Source organism: Ruditapes philippinarum, unplaced genomic scaffold, assembly GCF_026571515.1.
Source record: "Ruditapes philippinarum isolate M1 unplaced genomic scaffold, ASM2657151v2 ctg2694_1_1_1_1, whole genome shotgun sequence".
Taxonomy (NCBI): Eukaryota; Metazoa; Mollusca; class Bivalvia; order Venerida; family Veneridae; genus Ruditapes; species Ruditapes philippinarum.
The window spans coordinates 200,979-218,536 of NW_026852897.1; the positions used below are offsets into that span (position 1 = coordinate 200,979).

At 32.9% G+C, this 17,558-nt stretch overlaps 1 protein-coding gene across 1 annotated transcript in view; it reads left to right on the plus strand.

The window, feature by feature from the left end:
• LOC132727634 (muskelin-like) overlaps window positions 1–11,366 on the plus strand; it is a 30,049-nt gene extending 18,683 nt beyond the window's left edge. The window contains exons 15-20 of the mRNA XM_060713210.1: window positions 393–469; window positions 977–1,088; window positions 1,396–1,473; window positions 5,780–5,944; window positions 6,777–6,849; window positions 9,920–11,366. Of these exons, the coding sequence (XP_060569193.1) occupies window positions 393–469; window positions 977–1,088; window positions 1,396–1,473; window positions 5,780–5,944; window positions 6,777–6,849; window positions 9,920–10,047 (633 nt within the window). The 3' untranslated portion in view covers window positions 10,048–11,366. The remainder of the gene's footprint in view (window positions 1–392; window positions 470–976; window positions 1,089–1,395; window positions 1,474–5,779; window positions 5,945–6,776; window positions 6,850–9,919) is intronic.
• The last annotated feature ends 6,192 nt before the right edge of the window (window positions 11,367–17,558 follow it).

Consider the following 17,558-nt stretch of genomic DNA (forward strand, 5'->3'; position numbering starts at 1 on the left):
ACAACTAAATCAGAAAGTGGGATTGGTAGTCTTTCACTTGTGAAAAAATTTAAAACTTTTGGTTAATTATCCAGGATTTTTTTAGGTAGATTAAGATATGATAAAAAATTTGTTGAAATTGGCCTAAAAACCAGTAAAACCAACAAGTATAATTTTGCAGGGATCACATGTTTTGGTGACTAGGGCAAAATAGTCACTTTGTCACTCCCCATTTAACCCAGTTTGTATAGACAATCAGCAACAAATTGGCTCTCATTTGTACTTAACATTTCTTGTATATGTTAGAATTGAAAATGGCATCTTGACTAATGAAGAGTTTGGTGAGAGGTTTAAATATTTAACAGTGTAAAATTTGTAACATATTATATATATTTCACAACTTTTTATTTCAGGGTCTAAGTAAAGACAAAGATAAAAGAGATAATGTGAAAAATTCATTTTGGGTGTATGATATAAATAAATGTAAATGGTAAGTTTTATATGCTTCTAAATATATAATGTTTCACAGATTCTGTAGTGAAATAATTGAAATTTTAGATTTACTTCTGAAATAGTTCACAGTTAATTTTGATCACTTTTTAAAAATGATCCAAGGGCTTTTGTTTCTGACATTGAGATACGTGTACTTGTTATTCAGCAGTATGAGTGAAAGTCCTGTAAGAGGCTAAAGTTTCTTATTGGACAAATCCTTCAAGCAAGTCTGAAGTAACTAGCTAAACCTGCTAAATTTCTTAAATGGACTTTGTCTAGTTTCCATTTCTTAAGATGTCCGGGGATAGCCGGATAGAAATTTTAAGTAGACAAGCCACCAGTATAGAGCCTGGTCAGACTGCATGGTTTTTAAACAAAAACTGAAAAACAAAAATAAAAGCATTTCTGGGGCATAATGGGTCTTGAATCAAAATGATAGTACTATGTTTTCTACATTAATGTTTGGTTATATAATTATATAAGATAACTTGTGTGACTATTTCAGGTCCTGTATATATAAGAATGAGAATACTGGACAGCAGTACTGGACCAAGATGCAGCATGTAGAACCTGTTCCAAGGTTTGCCCATCAACTTGTATATGATCATGTCAGAAAGGTAAATATTGACCATCTGAAGAAAATATTCTTAAAATTTGCTTCATCACAGAGAATCATAATTATAACAAACAAATTGACAGATACATGTAGGTTCGCTATTGTATTAATTCCAATGTATTGTGCATTATTGACATACTCACATGTAGGACATATAGCTCTTAGTTGTGAAAACATAAGGTTATTTTAGGTCCTTAGAAAATTCTTTTGCATCATGAAACCTTAGAGACATGTATCACTATAAAACCTTTTATAATAGATGTTTCAAAGTGAATAATTGTATTTTGAATAATATTTATTGTTTTAAGGTGCATTATTTATTTGGGGGCAATCCAGGAAAGGAAAGTCTACCTAAAATGAGATTAGATGATTTTTGGTGCTTACAGGTATTATATATTTTGTTGTGATTACAACTGCATTTTTAGCTCGATTATACGAAGTATATGGAGAGCTGTCCTACTCGCCCCGGCGTCGGCGTCCAGATTTTAGATTAAAGTTTTGGTGCAGTAAAATATTTTTCACTATAACTTTGTCATTTCTTAAGGTATCAACCTCATACTTCAAATATATGTTCCTTATCATCAACCACATCTTATGTGACATGGTTCATAACTCTAGCACCAATATTTTCAGATTTATCTCCCCTTGAACTTAGAATTTTCCTTAAAAAATACTATTTTTTACTGATACTTCTTTATTTCTTAAGGGATCAACCTCATACTTCAAATATATGTACCTTATCATCATCCCCATCTTATGTGACAAGGTTCATAACTCTAGCACCAATATTTTCAGATTTATCTCCCCTTGAACTTAGAATTTTCCTCAAAAAATACTATTTCTTACTGTTTCTTCTTTATTTCTTAAGGGATCAACCTCATACTTCAGATATATGTACCTTATCATCATCCCCATCTTATGTGACAAGGTTCATAACTCTAGCACCAATATTTTCAGATTTATCTCCCCTTGAACTTAGAATTTTCCTCAAAAAATACTATTTTTTACTGTTTCTTCTTTATTTCTTAAGGGATCAACCTCATACTTCAAATATATTTACGTTATCATCATCCCCATCTAATGTGACAAGGTTCATAACTCTAGCACCAATATTTTCAGATTTATCTCCCTTTGAACTTAGAATTTTCCATACAAAATATTATTTTTTACTGTAACTTATTTATTTCTAAAAGGATCAACTTCATACTTCAAATATATTTACACTATCATCATCCACATCTTATGTGACAAGGTTCATAACTCTAGCACCAATATTGCAAGAATTATCTCCCCATAAACTTAGATTTATTTACTAGAAAAATGTTATTTTTTATTTTAACTTTATTATTAGCTCACCTGTCACAAAGTGACAGGGTGAGCTTTTGTGATCACTTTTCGTCCGTCCGTCCGTCCGTCGTCCGTCCGTCGTCCGTCCGTAAACTTTTACTTTAAATGACATCTCCTCATAAACCACTAAGCCAATTTCATCCAAACTTCACAGGAATGTTCCTTTGGTGGTCACCTTTAAAAATTGTTCAAAGAATTTAATTCCATGCAGAACTCTGGTTGCCATGGCAACCAAAAGAAAAAACTTTAAATATCTTCTTTTAAAAAACCCAAAGAGCTAGAGCTTAGATATTTGGCATGAAACATCTTCTAGTGAGTGTCTACCAAGTTTGTTAAAATAAAAGCCCTGGGGTCAAAATTGGCCCCGCCCCAGGGGGTCATTGATTTTCCCTATATGCATATAGTAAAAACTTAAAAAATCTTCTTTTAAAGAACCCAAAGAGCTAGAGCTAAGATATTTAGCATGAAACATCTTCTAATGGGTGTCTACCAAGTTTGTTCAAATAAAAGCCCTGGGGTCAAAATTGGCCCCGCCCCAGGGGGTCATTGATTTTCCCTATATGCATATAGTAAAAACTTAAAAAATCTTCTTTTAAAGAACCCAAAGAGCTAGAGCTAAGATATTTAGCATGAAACATGTTCTAATGGGTGTCTACAAAGTTTGTTCAAATAAAAGCCCTGGGGGTCAAAATTGGCCCCGCCCCGGGGGTCATTGATTTTCCTTATATGTGTATAGTAAAAACTTAAAAAATCTTCTTTGAAAAAACCCATATTGCTAGAGTTGAGATATTAAGCATGAAACATCTTCTAGTGAGTGTCTACAAAGTTTGTTCAAATAAAAGCCCTGGGGTCAAAATTGGCCCCGCCCCAGGGGGTCATTGATTTTCCCTATATGCATATAGTAAAAACTTAAAAAATCTTCTTTTAAAGAACCCAAAGAGCTAGAGCTAAGATATGTAGCATGAAACATCTTCTAATGGTTGTCTACAAAGTTTGTTCAAATAAAAGCCCTGGGGGTCAAAATTGGCCCCGCCCGGGGGTCATTGATTTTCCTTATATGTGTATAGCAAAAACTTAAAAAATCTTCTTTGAAAAAACCCAAATAGCTAGAGTTTAGATATTAAGAATGAAACATCTTCTAGTGAGTGTCTACAAAGTTTGTTCAAATAAAAGCCCTGGGGTCAAAATTGGCCCCGCCCCAGGGGGTCATTGATTTTCCCTATATGCATATAGTAAAAACTTAAAAAATCTTCTTTTAAAGAACCCAAAGAGCTAGAGCTAAGATATTTAGCATGAAACATCTTCTAATGGGTGTCTACAAATTTTTTTCAAATAAAAGCCCTGGGGGTCAAAATTGGCCCCGCCCGGGGGGTCATTGATTTTCCTTATATGTGTATAGCAAAAACTTAAAAAATCTTCTTTGAAAAAACCCAAATAGCTAGAGTTTAGATATTAAGAATGAAACATCTTCTAGTAAGTGTCTACAAAGTTTGTTCAAATAAAAGCCCTGGGGGTAAAAATTGGCCCCGCCCTGGGGGTCATTGATTTTCCCTATATGCATATAGTAAAAACTTAAAAAATCTTCTTTGAAAAAACCCAAATAGCTAGAGTTTAGATATTAAGCATGAAACATCTTCTAGTGAGTGTCTACAAAGTTTGTTCAAATAAAAGCCCTGGGGTCAAAATTGGCCCCGCCCCAGGGGGTCATTGATTTTCCCTATATGCATATAGTAAAAACTTAAAAAATCTTCTTTTAAAGAACCCAAAGAGCTAGAGCTAAGATATTTAGCATGAAACATGTTCTAATGGGTGTCTACAAAGTTTGTTCAAATAAAAGCCCTGGGGTCAAAATTGGCCCCGCCCTGGGGGTCATTGATTTTCCTTATATGTGTATGGCAAAAACTTAAAAATCTTCTTTGAAAAAACCCAAATAGCTAGAGTTTAGATATTAAGAATGAAACATCTTCTAGTAAGTGTCTACAAAGTTTGTTCAAATAAAAGCCCTGGGGGTTAAAACTGGCCCCGCCCCAGAGGTGTCATTGTTTTTAACTATATGTGTATAGCAAAAACTTAAAAAATCTTCTTTTAAAAAACCCAATGAGCTAGAGGTTAGATTTTAAGCAGGAAACATCTTTTTGTTGGTGTCTACCAAGTTTGTCCAAATAAAAGCCCTTGGGTTTAAATTAACCCTGCCAAAGGGGGGGGGGGGGGGGGGGGGGGGTGGCGGAGGTCATTGTTTTTCATTATATGTGTGTAGTAAAAACTTAACATCATGAAACATCTTCTAATGGGTGTCTTCCAAGTTTGCTCAAATAAAAGCCCTGGGGTTTAAACTGGCCCCGCTCCGGGGGCCTATATACAGGTGAGCGACCTCAGGGCCATTATGGCCCTCTTGTTTTTATAGGTATCTACCTCAAACTTCAAATACTTATTCCTTATCATCAATTACATTTTATGTGACAATGTTCATAACTCTTGAAGCAATATTTACAGATTTATCTCTCTTTGAACTTAGGATTTTCTTTAAGAAATATAATAACTTCTTTATTTTTTAATCTATCTACTTCAAACTTCAAATATATATTTCTTATCATTACAGAAATGTTGTGTGGCAAGGTCCATAACTCTAGCATGACTATTTCTAGAATTATTCCCCTTGATCTTGGAATTTATGTTAATAAATGTTATTTTTTTACTATAACTTAATACATAATTATACATAATTGATTTTTCTTTCATAGTTTTGTCCTCCTTACTGCGTCCAGTATTTTATTAGTCGAGCTTCGCTGTCTCCTGTGACAGCTCTTGTTTAAACACTATTGAAAATCCTACTTTGGAATACTGGAAAATATTATTTCTGCAATTTTATTAACAGTTTAGGGTTGAATATACTAATTGTGTAAGGTGTAAAATAAATTTTAGAGTGATGTTAATACATTCTTTTTAAAGGTATCAGTTTGAAATATATGTACAGTTGAAACCATTCTTCGACCACGACAACTCCAAATTTTAAGACCAATTTTCAAAAAGAATGGTATTAACATTTGAAGTTGATAAAGATGTGACCAGTCTAATATTTTCATTTATGTTAAGGATGTTTTTGAACTAGCAGGTATTCAAAGTTATTCTAATTCTAGTGAAGATATTTAGGGTTACTTTTGGTTGAGTGGGGACATAAAGATTTGGTCGCCTATTTAACATTTAGTCAAAAAAAAGGAATGTAGGGGCATCTGTGTCCTATGGGAACATTTCTAGTTTCTCATATTTTGAATTATATAAATTATTGTAATCTTCAGTTCCAGTGTTTTTATCCAATCTAATTTTAATTTTATTTTGATTTTATAGTTATGCCGGCCATCTCCTGTAAACTTATTGCGGCGATGTAAATATTTAATGAGGAAATACAGATTTCAAGAATTATCAAGCCAGGACCAGCAGAAGGCCATGTTATATTTACAGCGAGATCTGGCAGCTGTAATAGACCATAATAGTGAAGCTGAAACACAAGAGGTTATTATTTTACATCATCTCATTTTGTCTTGTTTATCATAGCTTATGGGAGGTTGTTGCTCAGCTTAGGTGCCTGCTTGTTCCTGACATATTGCACAAAGGGGCGCCAAGGTCCTCTTTTACCAGTAACATTGGAAAATCACCAGTATTGAAGAGAACATTGAAACTCAATAAGACAAAATTTTCTTATTCAAGGAAAGATAACTCAAACTTGATAACTATTTTTATTGACAAAAACTATATTCAAGGTTGTGTCCCTTGGAAGAAGTGGGTTATATGTGGTTACGCAAAATTTCAGGCATATCATTAAATAGTTTAAAAGAAACAGAATTTTATATCCAATACTGAAGTGTACATTATTTTGATTATAATTTAGAAACTAAGAAAAATTAAAATGCCAGTTACATATGACATGTACTTAGTAATATGTAATAAAAATTTTGCTTTAGACACAGAAAAATTAAAATGCCAGTTATATATGACATGTACTTAGTAATATGTAATAATTGTCTCTGACAAAATGACATCTTTGGACTTTGGAATTAGTATTTATTTTAATGAAAAAAGAAAAGCTTGAAATAGCTTTCTATCAAATCATGTATGATCTAATTGCTTAACTTCAGCATGTTTCTCACTAAGTAATATGGAGCAAAAGTATACATTAAGCAAAAATATCAAAAACATAATGTTAGATTTCAATAAAAAAGACAGAATTAGTTTTCCTTTGAATATGAAATTTATATGAAATAGATTGTTTATTTGATTTTCTACATTTCATCTCTAGCATCATAGTAGATTTTTTGTTATTGTTTAAAAACGTTTACAATTTCAGTTTCATTTGCTTGCTTCCACATTGTTTTCGAGTGGTCTAGAGGATGAAGAAATGTATGATAGCCAAAGTTCTTGTAAGTTTCATACTGATGATATATACTCCTATACAGCCAATGTTTCATCAATAATTATTTTCCCCACATATTCAAAACAAATGATTTGTACTGTTTCTTGACTCAGTTAATCAAAATGATTACTTTTTATGCAATTCATGAATTCAGAAACCTAGCTAAACACTGTTTTTCGTACTTCCTGTACATAGCTCTAGGGAATTCACCTAAATGGCGTGTAATAATGATATGTATTTTTATGGTCTTTTCTTGGATTAAAACGAAATAAAACAATATATTAAAAGAAAAGATACAATATCATTGTACAAATAATTACATGCAAATAATATCTAAATACTCGAGTTCACATATTAAATATCAATTATTATAACAGGTGCCACCATGACTGTTTTAAATTGATAGATTTTCATTATTAAACAATTCAATTTTTGTAAAATTTGGGATAGGTAGTAAAGGAACATTGATAATTTTCTTACACTTCAAGTCTTTCCATTTCAATTGGTAAAAAAAAAAGAAATTAGAAAAATCAGGTAAACTTCATTAGATGTAATTTCCCAGAGCTAAAACATACTGGAAAATGGTGTATAGCTAGGTTTTCAAAAAGGTTCATGTTGACTCAACTACAACTAAACAAAGATAAAAGATGCACAAACTTTTAAATTCTCCACTTAAGTTTTTCTGATATGGTGGGATTGGAAATAAATATTTATTAAGATTTTAATAACATTTGATGTAGGTCTATGACAATGACTTGTATGCAAAATTTCATATAACTCGCTCACTTCATTTTTCATGAATAGTCATTTTTATTGTGTGAAGAAGACCTAAAAATTAAAAGCATTTAAATTTTATACTCTTTCAATTAAAACCTGTCTAAAAATAGACATTACATCCTTCACCCCCTCATAAAGAAGGAAAGAAAATAAATTTATAAGAGCTAAAAAAAATATAAAAAAATAAACAAGAACAGCTCCCCTCATTATACCCCCGAAAACGAAGTTTGGGGGGGTATATAGGAGTCACCCGGTGGTCGGTCGGTCAGTCGGTCCAGACGTCCGTTGCATTTTCCTTGTCCGGAGCATAACTTGAAAACTAATGGTTGGAATTCAATGTAACTACATACAATGGTCAAGCACATTGGGAGGAAGTGCAGTGCACAAGAACCATAACTCTATTTTGACTAATTACAGAGTTATTGCCCTTTTTTACTTTTCCTTGTCCGGGGCATAACTTGAAAACTACTGGTTGGAATTCAAAACAACTTCATACAATTGTCAAACACAATAAGGGGAAGTGCAGTGCACAAGAACCATAACTCTATCTAAAGTAATTACAGAGTTATTGCCCTTTGTTGCTTTTCCATTGCCTTCTTTTTTTTGTCCGGACCATAACTTGAAGACTAATGGTTGGAATTCAATATAACTACATACAATGGTCAATCACATTGAGAGGAAGTGCAGTGCGTAAGAACCATAACTCTATCTAAAGTAATTACAGAGTTATTGCCCTTTATTACTTTTCCATTGCTTTCTTTTGTCCGGACCATAACTTGAAGACTATTTGTTGGAATTCATTATAACTTCATACAATGGTCCAGCACATTGAGAAGAAGTGCAGTGCACAAGAACCATAACTCCATCTTGACTTATTACAGAGTTACTGCCCTTTGTTTCTTTTCCTTGTCCAGAGCATGACTTTAAAACTACTGGTTGGAATTCAAAACAACTTCATACAATGGTAAGCACAATAAGGGGAAGTGCAGTGCACAAGAACCATAACTCCATCTTGACTAATTACAGAGTTATTGCCCTTTGTTACTTTTCCATTGCTTTCTTTTGTCCGGACCATAACTTGAAGACTTATTGTTGGAATTCATTATAACTTCATACAATGGTCAAGCACATTGAGAGGAAGTGCAGTGCATAAGAACCATAACTCCATCTTGACTAATTACAGAGTTACTGCCCTTTGTTACTTTTCCTTGTCCAGAGCATGACTTGAAAACTACTGGTTGGAATTCAAAACAACTTCATACAATGGTCAAGCACAATAAGGGGAAGTGCAGTGCACAAGAACCATAACTCCATCTTGACTTATTACAGAGTTATTGCCCTTTGTTACTTTTCCTTGTCCAGAGCATAACTTGAAAACTACTGTTTGGAATTCAGTACAACTTCATACAGTTGTCAAGGACATTAAAAGGAAGTGCAGTCAGTGTTTTTTTTTCACCAAAATATTCGGCGAAATTCTCCCTATTCCCCCCTCAAAATAGTATGTTTTTTTCCCCCCTCAAAGCTGAAATTTCCCCCTATAATATGGCAGCCCAAATCTGCCTGCAATGAATATCATTTTTTTGCACCTAACTGCCGAAAAATGCTTTATTTTATGCCTGTAAGACTTACTGTTAAGCAAGGTTTTTCATATAGGTAAGGGGAGCTACTCCTGGTATCCCAATAAGTTTATCATGTGACACATCAATATTTTAGATCTGTATAAAAATCCCCCTCCTGTTGCATTTTTCCCCCTCCAATTGGCACTGACCCCCTTCCCCCAAAAGTGAAAAAAAACACTGGCAGTGCACAAGAGCCATAACTCCATTTTGACAAAATACAGAGTTACTGCCCTTTGATACTTTTCCTTGTCCGGAGCATAACTTAAAACGTACTGGTTGGAATTCAAAACAACTTCATACAATGGTCAAGCACAATAAGAGGAAGTGCAGTGCACAAGAACTATAACTCTATCTTCAGTATTTATAGAGTTATTGCCCTTTGTTCTTTTTCTTTGTCTTTCTGGACTTATTACAGAGTAATTCAATTAAACTTCATCAATGGCCAACCACATTGAAAGGAAATGCAACATACATGAACCACAATTATCTTTAATTGCCCACAACCATAACTCTATATTTCAATTCTTTTACAAGGTATTCTGTTACTAGTAACATCCTCATTTCCGAAGCAGACTTGTGGGGGTATTAATCACATTTAGTGATAGTTCTAGTTAAAAAGTTGGAAAAACAAAGATAACATATGATGATTTGATGTTGCTAATTAGTTGTTATATTTTACAGTCAGTGAATCAAATACATCAGAATCTTACCATAAAAGGACAGAATTGTTTGATCTACTCGTAGAATTCTTCCCTGAAAACATGACTCAACCCAAAGGTAACCTTGTCGATTTAATACCACTGTGTTGATGACATTGGAGGCAGTTTGGAGAATTCACCCCATATTGGGGGCTATCTTTTGCTGTTTCTTGTAACACACAAGACTTTCTGTTCAGAAATTGGTGAACGGTGGTGGATATTGGTGATGAAATTTGTGAACTGTTCAGAATACGAAGATGATTAACAGATTAATTAACTTATAAAGTGGATAATTCAGATGATCTAGGAAATATGAAGATTTTAATGATTGAGGCATGAATTGTATTTAAATTTTTATCACTGCAAAATGAATACTACAATCTTGAAATAAAAGGATTTGATGAAATATATATTTACTTGTGACAGTTGAGAATAGTGACGTTTTCCGATAACTTTGAAACAAATTATTTGAAACATTGATGATTTGGATTGTGAGGTAATGAATTGTGAAAAGTATTATTTGTGAATAATGGGCATTTTTTAAAAAGTGAAGTTTTGAATGCCTTATTTGATGAATACATGAAAATGAAAAAGTGTTTTCTTAAATTTTGACACTGGACAAAAACATCTGAGAAGGCAGGGCACCTTCTGACATAATGATAAGTTATTATCCCCCACGGAAAGGTGACGGGGGATATAGAACTTGTAGAAATAGCCTTCGTCCGTCCTTCCATCCGACATTTTTGTCCGGAGCATATCTCAAAAGTATTTGAGGTATCAACTTGAAACTTCATAGGTGGATAAAGCTCATTGAGGAGGAGTGCAGTGCACAATAATAATAACTCTACCCTGCATAATTTTTTAGTTATTGCCCTTTGTTATTTTTCATACTTAATTTTTCACCTGAATGGAGCATAACTCAAAAAGTGTTTGAGATGTCAACATGAAACGTCATAGGTGGATAGATCATATTGAGGAGGAATGCTGTGCGCAAGAATGATAACCCTTCCCTATATAATTTTTTAGTAATTGCCCTTTGTTCTTTTTCATACTTTTTGTTCGGACCTTATCTCAAAGTGTTAGAGGTATCAACTTGAGACTTCATAGGTGGATAGATCTTATTGAGGAAGGATGCAGCACACAAGTATGATAACCTACCTTTCATTATTTTTCAGTTATTGCCCTTTGTTATTTTCAGCCATCAGTATTCACATAGGTTTCAAATCTGTGATCACTTCAGCCATCAGTTTTCATTACCAAAAGACCTCTTAAAATTGAATTATTCTGCTGTACGACATATACATTCTTACAATGAGCAAACACATTCGGCGGGTGATGGCCATGTTGACATGGCTCTTGTTTTAATGGTGATTTTTTCTTTGGCTTTTATCAGAAGCTATCAGAAGGAATGTATAAGAATGCATTTTTTTCACAAGAAATTGTCAGAAATGTACCAATTTGAGATTTTTATCATATTATTTTTATACCAAGAATCATTTTGGGTCAGAACAAGCTTTAATGTGATTATGATTCAGACAACTACCGCTAAGATATTACACTTGTTGTTGGGAAGTACAATACAATGAATTTGTAGTGATGTTACAGGTTTTATGTCTGTTCATTCATATGGTACAATCTTGCATGTGCTTTAACTCCACAACCAATTATATGATTTGAATGAAACCTACACTAAAGTGGTTGTCATAAAGCCTTTTGTGGTATTGTCTTAGATATACATATAGGAGAAATCCCAAGGAGGCAATCATTACCATATGGTTTTCCCTTTAGCTACAGGTATGTTTTATTAATTACCCTTTTTCAGATAATATTTATTTATATGCATTTGTCAAAACTTGATTTTGGGAAAATATGTTACTTTTGTTGAATTATTCTGTCTTCATGTGATACATCCAATTTCTTATCTTGATGTTTTTTTCATTGCTTCTCCCCTTTTCAAGATTTCTTTTAACTTTGGCGTCAAAATAAACTCGAGGAGGGTCAAAATTACCATTTACAGGTTTTGTATCTAGATCATTATTGCATTGCCTATATCATGAAACATACTTGTTATTAAAGGATAAAAAACAAGCTAATGAAATTCTTACAGTTGATGTTAAATTGAAGTAATCATAATTGAATGGTGACAAAATAGTAAAACCTAAAAATGCAAGGGCTTGAAAATTGCTGATTTTCACCTCAGTGCTCTTGGTTTTCATTATAGCCCCATATACTTGTATGTATTTACATATACAAGCAATGCGCTTTCAGGCTATATGAGAATGTGGAAGTAGGGTCGTGGGTCATGGAACACTCTTTTTAACTCGCTATTTTTGTATTCATAGAGTTAGAATGGTATTTCAGTATACATGTACTCATGTTTTGACTTAATGGCTTTTGCTGTAGGAAGGTAACATGTTGATTGTGTAATTGTTGTTGTTATTTTTGCGATACTTAATTGTTAATATTGAATTATTTGTAGATAAAATGTAGATGAATGTGTTGTATAAAAATGAGAAAGATGTCAAAATGTAAAAATAAATAATGAATTATGAAAATAATTTGTGATATCTCTTTATTGATTTATTATTGATCATTAAGCGATTTGGGCTTTGTCACAGCAAAGAGCTAGCTCAGGCTGCAGACTGATTGTAAAATAAAGTGTAAAAGTATTGTTGTGCTTGAATGTTCACCAAGCAGAGCACATTATTTTGGAATGTACCGTTAATTTGCTATGTCAGCTGAGCATTCCAGGAATGACAGGTGGTCGATTTCCGGGATTCTATATATATCTAATAAGATCCCGGCTTTTCAAATGGCGATCCCGGGATCCCTCCCCAACCGTATGGTTTAATAATAGACGATGTGCAATCTGTAGAATCGCCCATGCCTCGATTTATTGGCCTGGTTGCACTGGTGCAAACCCGGGTTATAGTATGGTGAATGTTGGGCGGCGGGCGGCCGGGCGGCGGCTGGGCGGAGAAAAACTTTCGTAACAGTTTTCTCAGCAACTACTTATCACAGCCTTTTGATATTTGGTATACAGCATCAACACATGGTCCCATACTGTCGGATTTGATTTCAGGTCTGTCGCTCATCTACTTCCTGTTTGCTGACCTAGTTAAATTTTGAACATTAATGGTCAATAGTAGGAAATTTTCGTAACAATTTTCTCAGCAACTACTTATCACAGCCTTATGATATTTGGTATATACAGCATCAACACATGGTCCCATACTGTGGGATTCGATTTCAGGTCTGTCGCTCATCTACTTCCTGTTTGCCGACTTAGTTAAATTTTCAACATTAACAGTCAATAGTAAGAATTTTTCGTAACAGTTTTCTCAGCAACTACTTATCACAGCCCTTTGATATTTGGTAAACAGCATCAGCACATGGTATCATATCGTGGGATTCGATTTCAGGTCTGTCGCTCATCCACTTCCTGTTTGCCGATTTAGTTAAATTTTCAACATTAATGATCAATAGATAGTAGGAAATTTTCTTAACAGTTTTCTCAACAACTTCTTACCACAGCCTCTTGATATGTGGTTCACAGCATTGACATGACTGTGGTCCCATATTGTGGGATTCCATTTCAGGTCTGATGCTCATTCTTTTCAGGTTTATCAACCAAGTTAAATTTTCAACATCAATGGAGAAAATTTAAGTAACATCACAGCCTCATGATATTTTGTACACATATGCAACCCGACCTTTTCTGTCTTTGACCCATTTTTTTATATATTGTACATAATAGCACGAACTGCTAAACGCACATCAAAACGCACTTCCAATGTACGACAATGAAAATAACATTTAGCTCAATTTATAGATAGTTTGCGTTAAGCGCAAGGTCGTGTCATGGAAAATATGTTTTCCCGCTCTATGTTCAATTTCATTACCTAATTCATTAAAAAACTACCGAGTGCTAAATGAGGATAAATTCATTTGTTTATCTCAATCTGCGCAAGTATTTCTTTAAAACATCCGTTTCTAGTCTAAAACTGAAAACATCAAAATATGTTGTCTTAAAAGCTAGTGCTGAAAATATCAAATTTACCTGGACATGAAAATACTCAAAACTTTTTGGAATTACTGTGAACACAGACTCCAAAAGGAATATATTAACCTTAGAACCTAAACAATGACAAATGACGGAAAAGTCACAATATTATTGACAAAAGTTTCCATTCCTATCTTGTTCAGCAAAATGGTATCCGACGTAATCGACAGCCAACAATTTTCTTAACATGTTCAATGGGGTTGATATCATGGGTTTGAAAAGGGATAGTTCCTACGTCATTATTTTGTCTGAAACAGTAAATGAAAATTAAATGATCTTTCGTCTTTTCTGACAGTCGATTGATACACCACATACCAAGACATTTTGCTGTGTTGTTGATACATCATATTACAGTTAATGTGGATTCGGCGTTAAAATATGTCTTTTTGTTAAAATGTTGTAGGTAAAGACTTGTACTTTATGATTGTAATATTACTGAATTATAAGGTTCCTATACCTTAAGTGCAACAATTGCAATGCCCATTATGATGCGCAAATTTCATATAGTCATTGTCAACATATTATCACAAAAGCAATACTAGGAGTACACGTTTTACTAATTTCCATATCTATATGTCTTCCAAATTTACTGTTGTTATGAAGTAAGATTTTATTCTTAAAACCCTGAGTATTACAAATGTAAATAGTTATATAGAAGTAGCATTATTGTGTATATTTGAGTAAATCGCGTGATGGTTGATATAAATGTCAGAGATTAAACTGTTGAACAAATATTGAAAGCGAGTGCTTTACAAATTTCCGAAACACAACGTGATGAATTATGTGTGTACTGTTCGAGTGTATACTTAAATGGTATCAAGCTTTATCTTAAGATTTTTCGAAAATAAAATCGTGTTGTTTTCATTTATCCTATGGTCGATTCTCGAAAGAGTTGTACCATAAAATGCCACTGTTATTCGACACATATGATAATGGTTATGTAAACAGAATAAAATATTACGGAACAGAACATTATGCTGCTGTAAGCACAGCTTAAAATGCCACAATGATTTCGTACATGCGCTTTTCAATCTTAAGGAATCATACAAACATATGTCATTCAAAATGGTTACATACTGGTATTTTGTTAGTATTCATTTTAAAAGTTCAACGATCAATTTTTGCAGCAGATATAGCTGTATACACACTAAGTAATATTCTTGTTTTGTTATGTGAGGTTGTAGGCTCAATGTTTTAACTGTCAGAAACCGGTTTATGTTTAAACACATTTTGCAATGAATATTTTATTTTCGGATTTCCTCTGAGAAAGAAATATAGAAGCAACGTAAGCGTTAACATAGCGTTAAGAACATACAAACGTAACATGTCGGCGCAGATTCGGTTTAATTGAGTCTGTACTTGAGGGATAATGAAAGGCTCAACAATCCTTATGCTCCTAGCACCGGCTTGAGCGGTACTCAATTGGCTACAAGTTATAACAACATTAGCAACAACCCTCCCCACAACACCAGTATTCAAGATATCATATTTATTCCGGTACTTGCAACTTGCGTGTCATTGTTAAATGAAAATACGATAATGAATGAGTAATTTGAATTTTACTATTGTGATATTTAACAATCGTGCATATAAATTGAGATACTGTCCTAGTGGGCTATTGTCTCAGTGATCTTTTGTCCTAGTGTGCTATTGTTTAAGTAGGTTTTGTCCTAGTGGGATATTGTCCTACATATTGGCCTCCCTATTTTTTATTATTGATCTTTCTTCTATTTAATTTTGACCATCATTAGTACTTGAAACATATCACTGAGGCGTTTCTACGGAATGTTATATTACACGGGCGGGGGGGGGGTATCCTATTGAAAGTCGCATTTTGAGCTTCTTTAAAACATACGAGTCAACGTTTTAAAATGCTAAATATAATTGTAGGCAGAGGTACTAAACTGCAATATGCTGTTTTATGATACTATTCAATTTCTTTTATAAGTATATTTTAAGTTCATAAGTTTTTCCTTGCAAACTCAAGATCCATATGATTACGCTTTAATCTTTCATATCAGTTTTCGTTGGAGGTCTTAAATATTTGTAAGCTATAAAAGTTTTTTTAACATGACAAACCTTTTATGTATATGTGTCACAAATAGCGAAGTTCTGTACTAAGACATTTTAATGTTCATGGAAACAACTAAAACATCTTTAAAAGTTGATGATATATTACGGCGATAAAGATAAACAAGTGTCCCTCTAATCATAATAAGATCTGCCAGCGTTGAACACGTTCATAAAATATTCTAGAATTTTGTCTCAGTATTTAAGAAAATTTGCTTATTTTTTTGTACGTTTGTTTGCAACCTTTGAGAAAATTAAAAGCCAATAACAGAGCAAGCTTAATACAAAAAAGTGTTCACTTGTACTCATCTATGTACTCATATTTAAGAACGAAATAAAAGCATGATACAGTTTGATATTCTTTAAAAATGAACATGTCTTTAGAATGCAATACGAGCCAGAATCATTAAACTCAAAGTATTGCAAACTACAATCAATCTAGCTTGAACAAGAACAGACCCTTACTAAGGGGAGCCCTACAAGAGTAACATATATATATTAAATTATATTAAATTACACACACAATACGGAACTTCAAAGTAGAAAATAACGAATATCATTAAATGTTTGCAACATGGTTCCAGAATTTAATCAGTAAACTTTGACAGATAATGTGATTTCAAATAAATGCAATGGCAGCGTTAATAAAATGTTCATTTAAGATAAGATACATATAATTTGATAACATTTTCCAACCATTGACAAAAGCAAAATCCTAAAAAATCTGTAATTAAAATATACAAGACCCTTACGACTAAAAACGCAAATAGATTTTTTAGTATTTAACATTGTTATATACAATTGTTGGGGAAACATACTAAATTATTTGTACAAGAACGCTGCCATATATGTATATGTATTTTTTTTGATAACTGTATTTACAACCCATGACAAATAACACATCAAGTGATCAGACAATAAGCAAGAAGAAGATTGTTCTCAATAAATACCTACCACCGAAATAACATTACTTTATTTCATATGTTAACATTAAAAACAAACTTTATGACATGGCAGTCGTGGTCATCTTGTGTGATTATTATTTATATTTGTAGCATTATTCTACTCATTCCATATACACATGTTATATAAATAGTATCTAGATTTTAATAAGATGTGATTTTGTATTTAAATCTTTTTCGATTTGCAACCAAACGTCTATCAAACAACTTTACTAGTGTAACATCAATCATGTTATCATTTTAACTAATCTGGAAAAAATATGTATCAAAACATATTCAAAACCCCTGACTTATAATTAAATCTTGAACAGTAGCAAGAACCTTATACTCAGTAATATTTTATCCTTATCATTTTTCATTATAAATTATTTGTCTATCACCACTAAAAAGTCATCTTTTGAAATATATTCCTTAATAACCGTTACGACAAAATGAGCAAAGTGAAACTTAATTGTCTATATCTAATTCATTTTTCATTGATAAATGTACGATTATAATTAAAATTATCATTATCGACATGTATGTAT